The 18,004-nt window shown below is 45.6% G+C and overlaps 1 protein-coding gene across 26 annotated transcripts in view; it reads left to right on the forward strand.

Moving 5' to 3' along the window:
- Nucleotides 1-18,004, forward strand: part of SEC31A (SEC31 homolog A, COPII component) — a 350,984-nt gene that overhangs the window by 205,809 nt on the left and 127,171 nt on the right. For 15 of the 26 annotated variants that reach the window (XM_085641201.1, XM_085641203.1, XM_085641204.1 and 12 more), the window contains exons 13-16: nucleotides 929-979; nucleotides 4,442-4,519; nucleotides 6,846-6,921; nucleotides 8,615-8,793. In XM_085641201.1, coding sequence (XP_085497327.1) covers nucleotides 929-979; nucleotides 4,442-4,519; nucleotides 6,846-6,921; nucleotides 8,615-8,793 — 384 coding nt within the window. The remainder of the gene's footprint in view (nucleotides 1-928; nucleotides 980-4,441; nucleotides 4,520-6,845; nucleotides 6,922-8,614; nucleotides 8,794-18,004) is intronic. The other 11 variants (XM_085641210.1, XM_085641206.1, XM_085641222.1 and 8 more) reach the window with 1 other exon arrangement.

The raw sequence follows: 18,004 nt of genomic DNA on the forward strand, positions 1-18,004 counted from the left end.
ATGTTCAATAATTATACTCTCAAGATGTCATTCAAGCTAAATCCTTGAAAGGCTCCGGTCTGATAGGAGAGTACTATTCATGTCACTGTGGCGTCTGGCCGCCACTGTGACATGAGGAGTACTCAAGGGGGACAGCACCCCCTTTTTGGTATACTACAAAAAAATGCCAGCTTCCAACAAGTTCCTACTGTAAATGTGTCCCTTCTGCTGCACACCCTGTATGTGTCCCTTCTGCTGCACACCCTGTATGTTATAATGTCGGCGGTGTGAGGATAGAAAAGCCAATATTAGACAATAATTTAGCTATTCTACTATTGCTCAACATTTGAAAGGGGCGCAAGTGGGGTAATAACCTGTAGACAGTTGTTGGGTTCCAGGAGACCCATTTCCCACTCCCTTGCACTGACACCCTCTTCCAGTCAGTGCCATTTCTGCCTCGTGCTCCTATTGGGAACTGACCAGAAATGGTCTTGCCAGCCTGTGATCTCCTTTCCCAGCTGCCTGAGCAAAGACTGATTCCTTTTGTACCCAAGTGACTTGTGTGGCACCCCAAATATCTGATTTGATGTCCACTCAGGCATGAGACTGTAATTTGCATCTTCATCTTTGCAAATATTTCATGTATGTACTTTCTTTGGTTTAAATATTTGTTGTGGATATGTTGCCATCTGCAGGAATTTTTCTTTTTATGTTAATAACTGCGCTCCTCTGATTCTCTTGCTGCTTCAAAATTATAATAAGTTAATGGATTAAATGCATGTACACTGTATGTGTTTATCCAAAACCATAGTCTAGAACTGTTTTAGCATATGTACCCCCCATTTCATTTCCCTTCAAATTTTAAATCTAAGCAAATTGATCACATGTGGAGTAATTCCTCTTTTGTCCGCCGTTGAACATAATTTCCTTGCTTGTTTTTGTCCTTCAGATTGCTTCTGCTCTTTGTAAAGAAGGTTCCACAGATGGTAAACTGGAGGAGGTAAAAGGGAACAACGAAAAACATTTGGGGGAGGAGGGTGGGATTGGAGAATAATCGAAAAAGCAATCAACCCATAGCACTAAGCCACTTTACAAAGTTACTGGCAGTATAAAAGAGTTCAATGTATAAGCAATGCTAGCAGGAAGGGAGTATAGACCTTCTTTAAATGCTGTTGCACGTTTGTTAAGAAGTAGACATAAAAGAGGTGGGAAAAACCTAATACACTTGGAGAAATGGATGAAATGTATATTGAGGATTATCAATTAAATGAAACGAATAACAAAAACTACATCTAACTGCACTCTGTGTCTATCCTAGATATTCCTGATTGTTTTAAAAGCAAACAGCTAGAATTATATAGTGCCTTTGTTCCCTCAACTTCGTAATTTCAGTCATATAGTGGCGTTTGTGCCCCCATTGTGCACAGTCCCATATGAATTATGAGGGCATAGAGACCATAATAATAAGAAACCTGCTTCATGCCTGCTGTGCTTGTTTGGGGGGTGTATGGGTTCGGATCAGTAGTTGTGTCATCTAGGCAATTTTCTTATTTCCAGTTTAATTAGGTGACAGTTAATCCACTTTACTCCTCTTTTGCACACGTCATCTTAACTATTTTGGTGTACTCTGAATACAAAATTTGAAATGATTATGTAACACTGTTCTAAATTTACTCTGAATTTAATTTTCTGTGTGTTACTGGCTCTGCCAGATAGCAGGAATTGAAATTGCTTCCTAAACTTTTAAATTTCAAGTGGTGGGCAGCTCACATGGCTAATGGCCATCTGCACGTGCAGTTCTACGGACAGTCTAATTGCTATCACCCATTCCCTGCTGACGTTGACTCGTGTGAACTGATGCCCATCAACATGTGCTCATCAGAATCTTTATTTTGATGTTTTTTTCAAAAAAAATTTAGACTGCAGCTTTTTCAAGATGCTCAAGCCATTGGAAATTGATTTAAAACTATGTTTGGTTTAAAATGAATAGCTTGTCATTGCAGACCTTCCTTGAAAACAGTCCACCAAATAATCTTTGCCTGTCCTGGAATTATTCTGTGATCCTTGCAAAACCAATATTAGTATATGTGATCGCAGTATATGGCTCTTCTACAATCTATGGAGCTGTGCATATCCAGAGGGATTCTCTTAAGAGTTTGGATTAATAGATGGATTATTTGAGCCTGTAACTTCTAGTCTGGTTACATGTAGCCAATAGCTTACAAGATGTTCACTGAAAATGAGCAGTATCCTATAGCTTGCATTCTTTTCAACTTTAAGGGCTACCTTGTAACAAAGGCCAAAACACTCATTCCGCTTTTGGCATAGGCGGTATCTCTGGTCCTAATAAGTACATTTAAACCAAAGGAGTCTGTGTGGAGGTCACTTGTGTGACCCACGCCTGCTTTTTTGTAAATATCACTCATTGAATGCCTTTTCTGGAGTGAATTGTAGCTTGACCAGATATCCTTTTCTCCAATTTTTGTTGCTTGTACCAGTTATCCTTCCTCTTACTGTGTCTATCTTTTTTTTATTTATCACTTCAAGAAAAGGGAATAAGGGAGATAAAGTTGAGGAGTAAGCAAATGTTACATTTAGGGTACATATAATGCAAGGCATTTTCAGAAATTAGCATTCAACCTCCATCCAAAGTAGCCATCTGAGAACAGTCCTGATACCCACCAGCTTTTAAAGGACTTGAGGTGACTGGGCATGAGTAAGGAACAGGATGGGGTATTCATATACCAACTGCACACAACTTTAAATTGTGACCGATAAAAAAACCCACTTGTTGGTACTGGGAGGAGCCATAGAATTAGATACAACAGAATAAAGTTTTACTTGTCTTGATTCAGCTGAGTACTAGTTCTATCTGTTTGTCACCAACAAGCAGCAGGAATAGACACCATGACTGGTCGAGACAGAGAATTTTAGAAAATAATACAATTTAAAAAAAATGAATCATTGGGGAAAATTGGGAGACACTCAGAATCTTAGGCAGTCTAGAGGTAAAAGGTTTACAAATGGCAGGGGTGGAAGGAGATATAAACCATCATTATGGAGACATATCATGTACTTCCTTCTTCAATGCAGCACCTACCTGCACTGCTCCTGTCAGTCTGCCATGCATCCCTGTCGAGGACTTGAAAACAGACAGCAGAAACCAGAAAGTAGCAGATACTAGTAGAGTGAGATGGATGGGGTGGAAAACAGGAAGCTGTACAGGTTGGGGAAGGGGGGTGTTAAACCAGCAGTCACCATCTTGCTGTGAGCAGAGGTGACCTTCCACAGTGTATTTACCTGGAATCTTTACAGATTATTTACCTTCTCATTGTTTAACAAACATGTTTATAAGACAGTGCCACTTAATGAAGATTTTCTTGTACAGCTGTTGCCCACAGTCGTGTATTAGTACTCTTGTAGGGATAGTGTGATATACTTGTTGTTCCTTTCGCAGCTCGTTGACCAGTTTTTCCTTATTTCATCTCAGCAGAGGAAAGAAATGTGAAAAATACTAAGGCACAGCTAATAAAACTTGAATGTGTTGGTATTGTTACTGGGAGGGGGGTGGAGATCTCCCCCATTTTAATCTATTTTAGTGTTTCTGTAAGTCTGATCAACTCCCTACTTTTAAACTTTATTCAGAATAATTACTCCATTATTTGACGAACAGCAGATGTGTAAAGAGAGCATCATCACTTTAGCCTTCTATTTCACATGAAGAATGTTATTAACCTACTTAATGTTTCAATTCTTTTAACATTATCAATCGGTGTTTTCCTCCGTTATCCTTTATTGGAGCACAGTCTAGTGTGATTGTTTCTTTGTTCAGTGCTGCGTCTGTGTTAAAGTCTGAATCTTTGCTTTTTTATGCAAACACCAGATGCAACTGCTTGAGTTAAATATTTGGGAGTGTCTTATCTTGTGCCTTGAGGAGGCATTGCAGAGCATTAGGTCAAATTTGTAGTGTTTTACAACCTCCACAATTCTGGTGAGCTTTTAACATCACCCTCTCCAGAAATCTACTTAGTTTGAGATTTTGCCATGTAAATTGCTCTCTGCCTGCTCTCTGCATGATAGTTGTGGATTCATAGACCGAGGCAAACAGCAAAGGGGGCAGACAATGTGGCAGCTAAGACCCCCCCCCCCCCCCCAAACAAATGCCACCCATATTAAAATCAACTAACAGTGGAGATAGTCTAATTAAATTTCCTTCATTTTACATTTTTGAATATCTGTTTGAATGATTGAAGTCTCCATGTTTACATGTAACACACAGATGATAATGGGGATTAAAATGAGAGCAGTGCATCAAGGTTATCTTGTTTAAAATGTATGTTTTGTTTCTTGTCAGACCAGCCCTGAACATTAATTTATTCCTTTCTCTTTCCTTGTAATTATTGCTTCTTGCACACTAAATTCTTTCAAAATCACTTCTTCCTCTTATGCTCTCTATGCAAAGGCCCTAAAAGACTCTGACAAAGCAGTAGAGAGTGGTGGTGAAGAGAGCCAGGCCACTGAGGAGCAGTTCTTGGGGGAGGTATTTATTTATTTCCTGTTTACTATGTTTAACAGCAGTGCTGTACATGTGATGGCTATGAGGAGCAATGTTAAAACTGTTTCTTTTTTTGGATTACAATTGTCATTCCCGGCTGGTGTACACAGCATGCTTTCTCAGAACTCTTGAGATGTGTGGGCTTGTTGTCAAGCTTGTGCAATGGTACCAGCAAGTAAAGTGGGTTGGGTGTTTAATTGCGCATCCAGACATGTTAACAGCCAACATGTTCATAGGCACCCTGCTTCGCCAACGCTCTCGCTTGAACACAAGACGAAATATACTTGTTTCTCACCCTTTCTCTTCCCCCTCTGTAACACATATATGTATACATACACACACCAGTGTGTATGTCTATTTAAATATACATTTAGACCAATTTGACTAATAAATGTATATTCCCACATTTACTTATAAAGAGCAAAGGTCAAATTCAAGTTTATTGCCACAGTACAGCAAAATATACATGAGAAAACGTTTTCCAACCTCGTTGAGTGCATGTAACAGTTACTTTACACAGGAACCAACTTTTCTAACAGTCACTTTGTCTCCTATGTGTGATTGCATTGAATATAATGTTGTTTAGTACCATTGTTGAGGGACGGAAGAGAGTAATGACTGTCCGCCTTCTCATTCAGCAATGGTACTAAATGGCATGCACTGGTACTAAATGGCATCTTGTCCTCTGTGCATCTGTATATTAGTCTACGTACATACATATATGTATGTAGAGTGTGTCCTTAATCTTAAACATATGCCATTTTTTGTCCTGGTTGACATCACAACTGTCGGCACACCTATTGCTTACAATCTATGTTTAGTAGACTTTGGGACAGCCTCCTTCGGTCTCTGGCTTGTATGGTTCAGACTCTTTCAGTTAGTGGCTTCAGACCCTGTCAGTCATATCTTAAATCAGCCCAGAGCAGCACATTTTTGTCACCTCAAGCTATTGGCTATTTGGTGTCTCATTCCACCTCTACGGAGTGCTTGTAGTACAAGAGAGACTATTTTACATTTAAAATGTGTACTCAACCATCACACTTTTTGTCCCATTCAATTCTGTGTCACAGATTGTTTATAGAAAACCATTTATATTACAGCAGGCACTACCAATGCCTCTATCACAGTACTGTCATCCATATCACCTGCTACCCATTCACCACTGATACCGCCATCAATACCACCCTTAATAGCAGCTTCAATACTATTAATACCACCACCAGTTCCACAAACACCAATACCACCTGCACGGCCACAATTCCATCAGAAAACCCACACCACAAATAGCACTAATACCACCATTCAATGCCACTACTACTACTGCCACCACCATCACCACCAATATCCTTTCTCAGCAACAATCCCATCACCAATATCACACACCACTAACACCAAGTAATGCAACCTCCAGTACAGATATCACCACCACCATCAATTCCACTAATGACAACACTGCCAATAGCGCACTACTGCCTGTAGCACATCACCACCAGTAATACACCCCCAAAACCAAGCATTGGCAAAGCCAGTAGGTATGACTTTAATGTGCTGTTGCATGGAAACCTCGTTTCTGCATGCCTTTGTTTTGTGTGTGTGTGTTGTCACATTAAGTGCAGTCCGATGGTTTTCATTATGTTTCCTTTTAAAAATTCGCTCAGACTGCACTTTAAACACTTGAAATGTATTCATATTACAATGATTTCCCCATCCCTCTTGTAACTTGTGCCAAGTTCAGTAGGTTACACCACTGTGCAAGTGGCTCATCTTTTTTGGCAAAAGTACACATCAAGCAAAAGATCTTTCTTCAACAATGGACACACACTTTGGCCAGAATGTATTTCATAGTCTGGCCTCTTGAATTGTGGCTTGAATTTGTTATCCCCACCTCTCATTGTTTCCTGCTGGTTAACCCGCTTCCATTGGTAGGGGCTAGACAGCTGAATGGTGGGATAGCTAGTGACTCTTGCACTCCTTCAAATGCCACCATTTTATTGAGAGGCAAGATTTCAGTGGATGGTGCCTCCATCGATGTTAGCACCAGTAGTATGGTTAGGTGCTATAATTTGCTCCTTTGTCTTTGCTGTGGCACAACACTGTATAGAAAGATTACATTGTCCCAAAGTCCCAGCCTCAATACTGGAGATACATATTGAATAAAGTATCTGAAGAAGAGTGAGAATATCCTCCAGAAAAGTCAGATATGTTACTTTTAATAATGGTGACAATGGAACTCTTGAACTTTGCAGTAGATTGAGATAAAGAACAGCATCCTGTAACCAAGAACTTAGTTTTTTTTCTTTTTCCTAATCAGAATGCAGCAAGGGATGAGCAAGAAGTAAGTCGACCTACATCTGCCGGGGAAACATTCAATATTTCTGTCAGTGGAGGTAAATCTGGCCTTGTTTCTTCACCTGTTTGTGTAATTTTTTTTAAATGTATTCCTCAATTCAAAATGCCTAGATAATCTAGTGTGTTGTAACAAAGTAAATAGATTGTTTAAAAATGTTAACGCCAGGAAAGAATACACCTTTTTCAGTGGTACGAATGTTATATTATACCTCGTTGTACTTTGATTGTGCAAAACTGTACTTTGTCAAAAAATGTGCAAAGGTAGAGTAAAATTCATGTATTTGTGAAGTTTTATTCAGCATCCTATTGGTTATAGGAACTGAGCGCAATGGTTGACCCAATTGTGGATTTTGGCTTTCTTTTTTAAATTGAATGCTAGTTTAAGCACAATCTTAAGTTGGAAGGGATTGCCCATTTGTTAGTGAATGACCTCTCCAGGTTGTCTGCAGACTCGAGCAATATCTCATAAGCTTCAGAAAATGGAGAATAAAGTACATTCCCATAATCCACAAATACAAGTTGCTACTGGAAAGAAGACTTTAAGTGAACTTGCTCACTGCAGGCCTCTAGGTGAAATGCAATTGCTCGTAGTAGCAGTAAATCTTACAACACTCAGATGTAGCTAAACATTTAAAGATAGACCCTGGGCCTTTGAATCTTATTAATCCTCAGGTGTCTCTTCCACCCAACCCCCCACCCCCACTGAGAGTCTGTCAAGGTGCATTGGTTCTTGCCACTTAGCAGAGTGTTTCATCAGCACATAGGCATGATGAAGTATGGCTGATCAACTGAGTAGCCAGCCCGTAATGAAAACCGTGCTTCTTGTGTTCCCTGCACTAGTTAAGCTTGCAAAGCAACTTTACTAATATCCACCTATTAGTGTCTTGCCTCACAAGTCTCTTTTAGTATGCTTGCCATTGCTTCTAACCATCATATGATTTTACATACCAGACTGGTGGCTGGTATTTCTTCATGTTTCCACTTCCAAGAGCAAGTTTCAGCTCTACCAACATTATTTTTCATAGTGCTAAACTGAACCAAATCTGCCCCATAGCATTCCCGCTCTGTAAAAATATCTTGACGTCTCTCCTGGGTCTGCTGTTGCACAGCGTTTTGGAGTATGTAGTCTCATTTCAGACCACAGTATGAAGAATAATAGGTCGGCTTTATTTAGCCAAAACGGACCTTAGATGTAATAAGCTAAGTACACTATGACATCTTGAAGTAAACTGACCACAATATGGTATATTAGACATTCTATTAGGTTACAGGTGTAACATTGTAACTTACAGCAGCAGATTGATTCATGTGACAAGGTGGTAAAAAAGATTTGGGAGTGGGTGCCTTTAAGATTGCACAGCAGGTAAAAAGCTCATCAAGGATCCAAGCAGGCTCCCTGTTTCTCATTAGGAAGGAGGTCGTGCCTCGAAATATTGGATCTGGTTTGTTTTGTGACCTTAACCTTGTACATGCTGGTTCCTCTTTATTATCTTGCATTTTCTATGTTAAGGAGGTCTAGTTTGGTCTGTTTAATTTCCTGTTCTGGTAATGTTGATTTAATCAAAAAAGTTAGAGAATTCTTCTTGTTCTTTGCTGAAATTTAATTTGCGATTGATGGCTGTTCCGCTGCTCTATTGAGGCTTTTGCCAGGGACTGCAGTTCCCCTGATGAAATTGCTTACTTTTAAAGACTGATCACTAAACCGCAGTGTTGACCTTTGTCTTGCTGCAGATGTTGATGGACTGATCACTCAGGCTTTGCTGACTGGTAATTTTGAAAGCGCTGTGGACCTCTGTCTTCATGACAACCGCATGGCAGATGCCATTATACTTGCCATCGCTGGGGGGCAGGATTTGCTGGCCAGGACACAGAAGAAGTACTTCAGTAAGACCCAGAGCAAAATCACCAGGGTATGTAACACAATTTATACATGGTCTACTGCTTTGCTTTAAAAGAAAATAGTTTTTTAATCATCCTATCTGTCAACATGTTTGAATGCTAAGTGAGGTATTATCTCACTGTTTTTGACAACTTCCAGAATGCCTAATTGTTATGATAATATATCTGGTTCTCACCCACTCCCAACTCTCTTTACCCTAGATGGTAAGAGTTTATATAGCTGACATGAAAGGCATAGTTCATACATTTTAGATTCCTTCCATGTGCACTCATCTAAGTAAGTTTATAAAGAGTTTGTCACCTGGTTGAAAAAGCATACTGCATCCTATGCCAGTTGTGTTCCATCAGTGTAGGACATGTTACATCGGTCATAAAATACATGACCAAAGTAATCACTTATTAGTCCAGAACTATTTCTAGATACATTGTAGAACTCCTCATTACATTTTCCTTGGGAAGGGGGGCGTGGTTTGGACGCCGATCGGGATGGCGGCGTGAGCCTGCAGCTCCATGCCAGATCCCGTTAATTATCCTGTAAATCCTCGGAAACACACTGCTGGCGGCGCGGGCTTGCCGCACAGAGCACCGGGGCTGCAGAGGAGTATGACTGCGGGCCAACAAGAGGCCATGTGAGGTGCTGGAGCCCGGTCTCGGAGCTGGGAGGTGCTGCGCTCTGAAAGCAAGATGGCGGCGGCCCCGAACAACTGAGCCTGAATAGCGAAGAACGGCGGATCGCTGCTGGGGTGTAGAGCGGAACACCCCCTGCTGTACGGAGCGGAGCAAGTTCCCCGCCGTACATGACTCCACGGACACGGCTGAGGTGAGGAGAGCTTTCCGCCGCAGCGGACATGAGCGATTGAGACGCCCCTCCCCCATCGTCGAACATGGCTGCTTTGCGAGATGGGCCCCGCTTCTAGATTGCGGCCCGGGACTTCCGCGGCTGCCAGGAGCCTGACGGCATCAAGCCATAGAAACCGCACGCAGAGGCGTATAGCGGGGACGGAGCGGGAAAGAAGATTGGTGGACTCTATGTCCGACCTCAAGGCTGATTGATTGCCCCCAGCGAAGACCCCAATGAGGCACGGCTCCCTGTGTAGGGACATGACTGTCAAGAGTGGTTTCTGAGCCACAGGGGGAGTGGGCCCAGGCACGATCCAAGGGCTGGCAGGGGGTTCGAGAGATCGGCACTCAGCGGTTGTGCGCTGACGTTGTTGGCCTGTCGGGGTATCGGACGCACTAGGATCACGAAGCGCTGAGGGCAGGCGCGCTGGACTGCCGCGGAGCACCCCCCCCCCCCCCGGTAAATTACTGTCTTCTCCGAGTTTGTCGGGCTGGGTCTTCCTCGACGTTGTCTTGGAGACGAGGTGAGCCCAAACTGCAGGCAACACTGAACTGTGTAGCGAGAGGCCCTTGACCCGCGGGGCGCTTCACTGGAATATGGGTGGATGTGACCGCTGCCCACACCCGGAACGGGATGTAATGACCAGTAGACGGCCATTTTGCTACGAGAGTGGAGCATACGGACTGCAAATAAATTGATCCCCGAGCGTGGAGGCCGTGTTTAGAAGAAGACACTGAGACCATTGTGCAGAGGGCGGGCTCAGGGACCCTTTCTCACGTGGTGGATGGACATTGGAACCGGCACGTCCCCCAGAGGTGACCCTGATCTGGCGCTCAAGCAGGGCAGGATGGCCGCTAGGGGCCCTGAACCGCAACTGAATCATGGGCACAACCAGGCGACGGTGCCGGCCGCGGATGGCGGGGCCCATAATGACTCGGAAGGCTCGGCGCAGGAACGTCGCTTGAATAAACGGCTGGATGGAATACTGGAGGCGATAACCGCGACCAAGGAGGCCTTGCATCAAGACATAGCGCAGGTCGCCACTGGACTGGGCCTCTTGAGGGCGGATCATGCTAAACTTACAGATAGAGTGAAGGACAATGAGTTACTGCTTCAAGAGCTCAAACCGGCAGTAGTGACTGCAGAACACAAACTCGCTGATATCCTTGGCCGCCTGGCGACACTGGAGAAACGGGCAGAGGACGCCGAAAGTCGAAATAGGAGGAACAACGTGAGGGTAGTGGGCCTGCCGGAAAAAAGGGGATGATGCGGTGGCCTATATGGAGAACTGGTTTAAAACGATCGTGGCCCCGGAGGGTCTCTCCCCCTTTTTCTCCCTGGAACGAGCGCACAGGGTCCCGGCCCGCCCGCCCATGCAGGGCCGCCCTCCCAGACCAATGGTGGTCAGACTATTGCATTACAGGGACAGAGATCTATTGATACAGAGGGCGCGCTCGGTGGGCCCCTTTCAGGTGGAGAATAGCTCAGTCACTGTGTTCCCCGATTATACACAGGAGGTCCAGAAAAACAGGGCTTCTTTTCTGGCTGTGAAAAAAGAACTGAGGGACGAGGGCATACAATATTCCTTGCTTTTTCCGTCAAAGTTACGAGTGATCTTGGATGGAACGACCCAATTCTTTCAGACCCCTGATGAGGTGTGGTCGTGGCTTGAGTTGTATCGTGCTGGCACGGACCGCAAAGGGAAATGTGAGAAGGAGAGACAGAAGCCGGTCCAGGTGCGAAAATCTCAACGCATCCGCAAACGTAATAAACTCAAGAGAGCGGTGCGGGACGCCCAGATGGCGGAAGACAGAAAGGGAGCGCTGGCTGCAACGGCGATCATCACGGGCTCACAACAGGAGAGGATATCGGTGGGCTCGGACTCTGGAGAGGATGGGGGAAAGTCTGGCGGCGACATCTCAGATGTTGATAGTTCTGGGGGGCCGGCGGTCACCCCACAGACGGCCGATGGCCTATTTAACGAATGACACTGGGAGTGAGGCCATATTCACAACTCTTGGTCTAGCTGAATACCATGGTGCTCTGTGGACTAGCAGGTACTGTGTTGAGACACGACATGGGATCATGGGCTTGGGGCGGGGGCCGGGCCTGCTCCGGGTCGGCTCTGAATCACCCTCTTGTTGCCCTTAAGGCCTTCTGTAGTGACGACTACAGAGTAGGGGACTGTGTGGAGTGTTGCAGGTTTGGATGGGGGCTGATATTGCATTATTGGGTCCTGTTCTGGGGAGAGGGGTGGGGGGAGTTTGGGGTGTTTTGGTTGGGGGGTTACACTGCGATGCTGTGGGTGGCCGATTGACACTGCTGAAATTGTTGGGTAATGGCTGCAATGGGGACATTACCTAATTTGAAATGCCTCACATGGAATGTCCGTGGACTTCTAACTATGACAAGAAGATATAAGGTACACGCCCATCTGGTGAGGCGAGGCATCCAAATTGCACTACTACAAGAAACTCATTTGACCAAGCAGGAATACACTGCACTGCAGAAGAGGTGGCATGGACAGGTGTTTGGCACCACGTACTCAGCGTTTGCCAGGGGGGTGTTGGTGTGGGTGAGAGCGGGGGTTCCATTCCAGGCCACGAACCAGCTAGTGGACCCTGAAGGTAGATTTGTGGCGGTGGAGGGGAGGCTATATGGTCAGGACGTGGTCTTGTGCAGTATATATGCTCCTAATGCGGACCAGGCCCGCTTCTTTGCTAGCCTGACAGGCTCACTGGCACACTTCCTGGCGGGCCCTATCTTAATTGGAGGGGACTTCAACTCAATCACTGATGTTGCACTGGATAGGTCACATCCACCATTGGCCGACTCCCCAGTGCGTCGGTTAGCAGCACACAGGGCAGACTGGCAAGAGAGGTGGGGCCTTATAGATGTATGGAGGGAGCAACATCCTGGAGTCAGGGACTATTCCTTCTTTTCAGCTTTACATGCGCTGCATGTTAGGATAGACTCCATTCTGTGTAGCGGACCCCTGGCTCCCATGATGGCCCACACGGAGTATCTAACTAGAACTATCTCAGACCAAAACCCATTGCTGCTGACGGTGCAGTGGCAGCGGCCGAGGTCAGCGGTCCCAACATGGAGGCTGCGGCCTGATACATTAGAAGACCTGGTGTTTAGTGATAAGGTCCTTCAGGGCATTGAGCACTACTTTAGGGAGAATGAGGGCTCAACTACCACGAGATCAATAGAATGGTATGCAATGAACGTGGTGGCCAGGGGCATCTGTATGGGCAGATTTTCGAATGAACGGACGATGGTACTGGCTGATCTGGGGAAGGCGGAATGTGTGCTGTGGGATTTAGAGCGGCGCAGGCCCGAGCGACCAGACTTACAGGACAAGCTGCTTGAGGCGAAGGAGTTAGTTGCGACTGAAACAGAGCGACTGCGGTGTTTTGATTATAAGTTGTATGTCACCAGAGTGCATGCGGAAAGGGACAAGGTAGGAACACTACTGGCTAAGCTAGCTGACCCAGAACCTAGAGGTTGCCCGGTCATGAGCATTAGAACAGAGACAGGGGAGGTAGTCTACTCGCAGACTGCGGTTTTGAAGCGGTTCCAGTCGTATTATACAGGCCTGTATGAGAGCCAATTGGGGGTGGATGTCTCTACAATAGCCGACTATCTGGAGACTATTCATCTCCCAATGTTGGATGTCGAGACCGCGAAAGAACTGGGCGGACCCATAACGCTATCAGAGATTCGGATGGCCATCAAGCAGATGGCTAGAAACAAAACTCCAGGGGTAGATGGTCTACCGATTGAATTTTATGTGCAGTATATTGATGTTTTGGCGCCCAGGCTCTGGTGGTCTACGTTGAAGCCATGACACTAGGGCGTCTACCCCAGTCGATGAGGGAAGCATTAGTGGTGCCGCTGCTGAAACCTGGCAGGGAGGCCTCCGATGTGACGTCGTATAGACCATTGTCTATGTTGACGGTAGATTATAAAATACTGAGTCGTATCCTAGCCACTAGATTACTGCCACACATGACCATGCTGGTTCATGAGGACCAAGCCGGATTTATTCCCACCAGGAGCACATCTATAAACATTCGCCGCCTGGTTCGCATAATAGACAACGCTTGGAACCTTGATCAGAAACCAGCAGTATTATCGGTGGATATCGAAAAGGCTTTCGACAGCCTGGAATGGGGGTACCTCGATGAGGTGCTAGAGAAGTTCGGTCTGGGAGATGGCTTTGGGCGTTGGACGAGGGTCCTCTACTCCTCTGCCACTGCCAGGGTACGATTGGGATCTGTTATATCCTCAGATTATCCGGTGTGCAGGGGGACGAGGCAAGGTTGCTCGCTATCTCCCCTGTTGTTTGCCTTGGCGATGGAACCTTTGGCGGCACAGGCGAGGACAGGGACGATGTACAATGGGATTGGCTGTGGTGAGGAGACTCATCATATATCATTGTACGCTGATGATCTCCTGCTGTACCTAGAAAATACCGAAGAAGCTCTGGTAGGGGCTGTGGGGATGCTGTCGGGCTTTGGCAGGCTATCGGGCCTCAAGGTAAACTGGAATAAAACTTGTGTTTTCCCGCTGCGGGCGGATACGCCGCATCCCCCTCCCACAGTGGATGTGGTCTGAGAGGATACATGCTTCACCTATCTGGGGGTCCGAATCTACCACGACATCGCGAACCTGTTAGAAGGTAATATAGGGCGTTGTATAAGGGCCCTGAAAGGGTGCATGACCTTCTGGGCCTCCCTCCCGTTGTCGGTGCAGGGCCGAGTTGCATTGTTAAAGATGGTGGCTCTGCCTCTGCTGCTCTATTACTTCCGTACCCTGCCAATCTGGGTCCCACAGCGGATCTTCAAAGACCTGAGGACGTTTATTATTGGCTTCCTTTGGGGGAGCGGACGGCGTAGGGTGGCCTTGACTACTCTGATGCGGCCCAAAATCGATGGAAGGTTGGCGGTCCCTGATTTTGAATTATATTACCTGGCGGCACAGCTACAAGTTTTAATGCAGAACGTTGCTAAAGTGTTTAGAGGCCCGGAACAAGAGAGGGGGACCGGTATCCAGAGACACATTTTATCTTACATAGTCATGCAACAGAAACTGGATCTGAGAGGCTTATCCATAGAGGAGAGAACTCTTCGGCTGTGCTGGCACAGGAGCATGAAGAGAGCGAAAGCAGCACGACCGTATGCACCGGAGATCCCTCTGGGGATGCGGACGGCGTTGCCGCATGGAGGCGACTGGTCCCCGTTGGCGGAGTGGGAAGAGTTAGGGCTGCAGATGGTAGGGGACCTCTATGTCGACGGGGTGCTTGCCCCCTTCGGGGTGTTGCAGGATCAGTTTGGCCTCCCGGATGGGAGTTACCTCCTGCATGCGGCGGTGATTGCAGCGATACAAAAGCACTGGAGGGAAGGGCTGGTGGAACCTACCACAACCATGGCCTGCCAGTACGTGGTGATGGCAGCGGGAACGATTAAGGCGGTGACCTGCCTCCACTCTAGAATGCTACATGAGGGAATGGAGCCGCTCACAGCATTGAAGGAGAAATGGGAGGAAAGCATAGGCAAACCCATTCCGGACACGGTCTGGAGCCATATTCTGCGAAGGACGTGGAAGGGTAGCAGGAATGCCCGTTTTCAGCAGGTACATTTCTTCATCCTAAATAGGGCCTATTTGACCCCGGGAAAGATTGGACGATACTTTAAGGTGCAGGATGCGGCATGCCCGAGATGCTTAGCGCTTGGGGCCGAGCTAGACCATCTACTGTGGGGGTGCCCGAAGCTAGGGACGTATTGGGCTGAGGTAGGAGAGCTTCTGAACGCAGTCACTGACCGGGAGGTAGAGTTCGACATGGCGACATGTCTATTGCTCTGGTTCCCTCATACGGCAAGGACGAAAGTAACGAGCAAATTCATTGACCTGTGGTAAATAAAATACCGGACTGAATTTCATACGGAATCCTAAAATAAAGAAAAATAGCTCAAAATAACAAGAGGCAGAATCCGTGGTATAAGAGGTTTTCTAAATGGGCTTTATTCCATTTTTGATGGCCGACTCGAGTCGCGGCCTTCAGGTTCCGTCACCACGAGGGTTCAGGAAGTGAAGTACAATAATTTATTGACAGACATGTATTTTTATAATAAGTGCATTACAATGAAACGAATGTAAAAGGCGTAACATTTGATAAGAAAAATGACGTGACAGTGACATAATCGAAACTAGGCGTAACAAGGAATAAAAGAAACATGATTGGTTAAGATTATCAGACATAGGTGGATCTATAAGATAATACTTGGCATAGATGCGCGCGCAGCAGCATGACGTGTAATTGACGTGCAACTAGGGGGTGAAGGGGACTTGACATTTAGCTCTACATGTGGAGACGAGAAGTCTGGGGGGTCAAGTCAACCTAATCCCAAATCATATCTACCATCCTATGTTTGGAGAACTATGTTATCCACAAGGAAGGACTCTCGGACAGAATCTATTCTATACTAACTGTGTGTGCGTGTACAAGCGTCTAAGTGTCTATATGAGATGCGAGGGGCAGAAAACTTTCCATGGCAGCAGGGCTATGAATCACTTGCAGGAGGACGGAAAGGCTGAGTCCTTGCTTGTGAGCTAAAGGAAATGTTTACCTAAATCACTTGACAGGAATGCATCGGCTGAAGAGCAAAATAGATAATTCGAAGGTGAAATACAACTTCTTGGCAGGCAGGCGAAAACTGGCCGAGGCAGACATTGTTAGCTGCACAGGGAGTAGGACAAAGTTCATGGATACAGATGCGAGCTCAAGCTGAAGCTGTCAGAGACAGAGAGCAGGGAAAGGCTTTGAGGACAGAATCGGGCCTACTTGCCTGAACTGTAAAAATGGAGTAACTTAGCCATATAAAGTCGGTGGCCTTTCATACTTAGGAATCGAATATCCAGCCCATCAATGGCGGATCTGACAGAGAACATGTCGACGGTAGACACACATATGTTTGCGTCTTAGAAACTGGAACTGGAGGGAACATACATGTACTTGTAACATGCATATAGAACCGTTGGGGTCCAAGATAGGGGACATAACTGATCAGGAAAATCCACATTTCCACATTCCCTCCTTGTCCCCTTCTTGCCCTTCAAGAGACATCAATCTTCATTATTCCATCGATTTGTTCATGGAGCATCATTTCTTCTTCCTTCTTCTTCCGGTATTTTGAACGAGAACTGTGATATGGAATGCACGATGTGGCACACAGACCACAAATCGCTGGTCCACATTGCAGGCATAGACAACAACTGAAGAGCATAAGAAGGCCAATACCTAGGAAGGATAGAACTCTCCATCCCCAGGCTGATATCACACTCCAAAACCACCCGGACCACGTCCAAGTGCCTGGATTCTCGTGTATCTGGCTTACAATCTTATGAAGGCGTGTTATAGCTTTATATACAGATGGCGAATTTTCTGGTATGAATATGCAGCAGCTGGATCCGATGACCCTGCAAGCTCCGCCCCTATCGGCCAGGATGACGTCAAGGACAAGACGATTCTGGAGAACAACAATTCTCATCACTGATTGTTCCTCTGTCAGATTGCCTAGGGCGGCTATAGTCTCGTTTACTACAGCTTCAAGAGTCTTGGTGAGTCTGCGTATCAGCTTACTATTTGATATAGTACCTATATAGGGAAAGATACCTTTATTGAAATCTACATACTTGTCCCATGCTGTCTCAGTATAATCGACAACTGGGAGATCTCTTCGCTCTCTATTGTGTACTAAATGAACATTTCGATAATAATCAGGGGGAGCTAGGAAAACAGGTGGCAAAAGGAATGCTATGTAACAGGTACCATCCCAATCTAGAGGCAGGCGCATATATGCCGTCTGGCCACATATGAAGTAAGAATGGCGAGAAGCTCTAAATGAAGATTTACCTTGATCACTATATTCTACTATAGTAACGCATTGGCTATGGCCCATATGTATGGAACCAACTTTTCTCACACATAATTCACCCTTAACTGGAAATACTGACATAGTGGGCAGAATTAGTTCAACTTCGGATTTGACATTCAAAATCATAAGATTAGGCGTAAAATTACCTAATTTATACACTTCATTTTCTAAATCAGTTCCTGTTCTACTGGGGTGACCCTCCTTATTAGGGTGACAGACTTTGAATAAAACTAGATTCAAATTTCCCCATATCCAATGTTGTTGATAAACTGCTGTGTCTGGGTCTATGGAATTTAATAAACTAAACCATGCTCCACAGGAGCCATTGTGTGTGAACGGATGTGAAAAGAAAGGCAGAACTCCTTTGGTATTCTGATAGGGAGGGAGTCGGCCACACACCCAACAATTGGTGGCATTACTAGTCTGATGGGAATGATG

The sequence above is a fragment of the Triturus cristatus genome, chromosome 2_2, assembly GCF_964204655.1.
Source record: "Triturus cristatus chromosome 2_2, aTriCri1.1, whole genome shotgun sequence".
NCBI classification, from domain to species: Eukaryota; Metazoa; Chordata; class Amphibia; order Caudata; family Salamandridae; genus Triturus; species Triturus cristatus.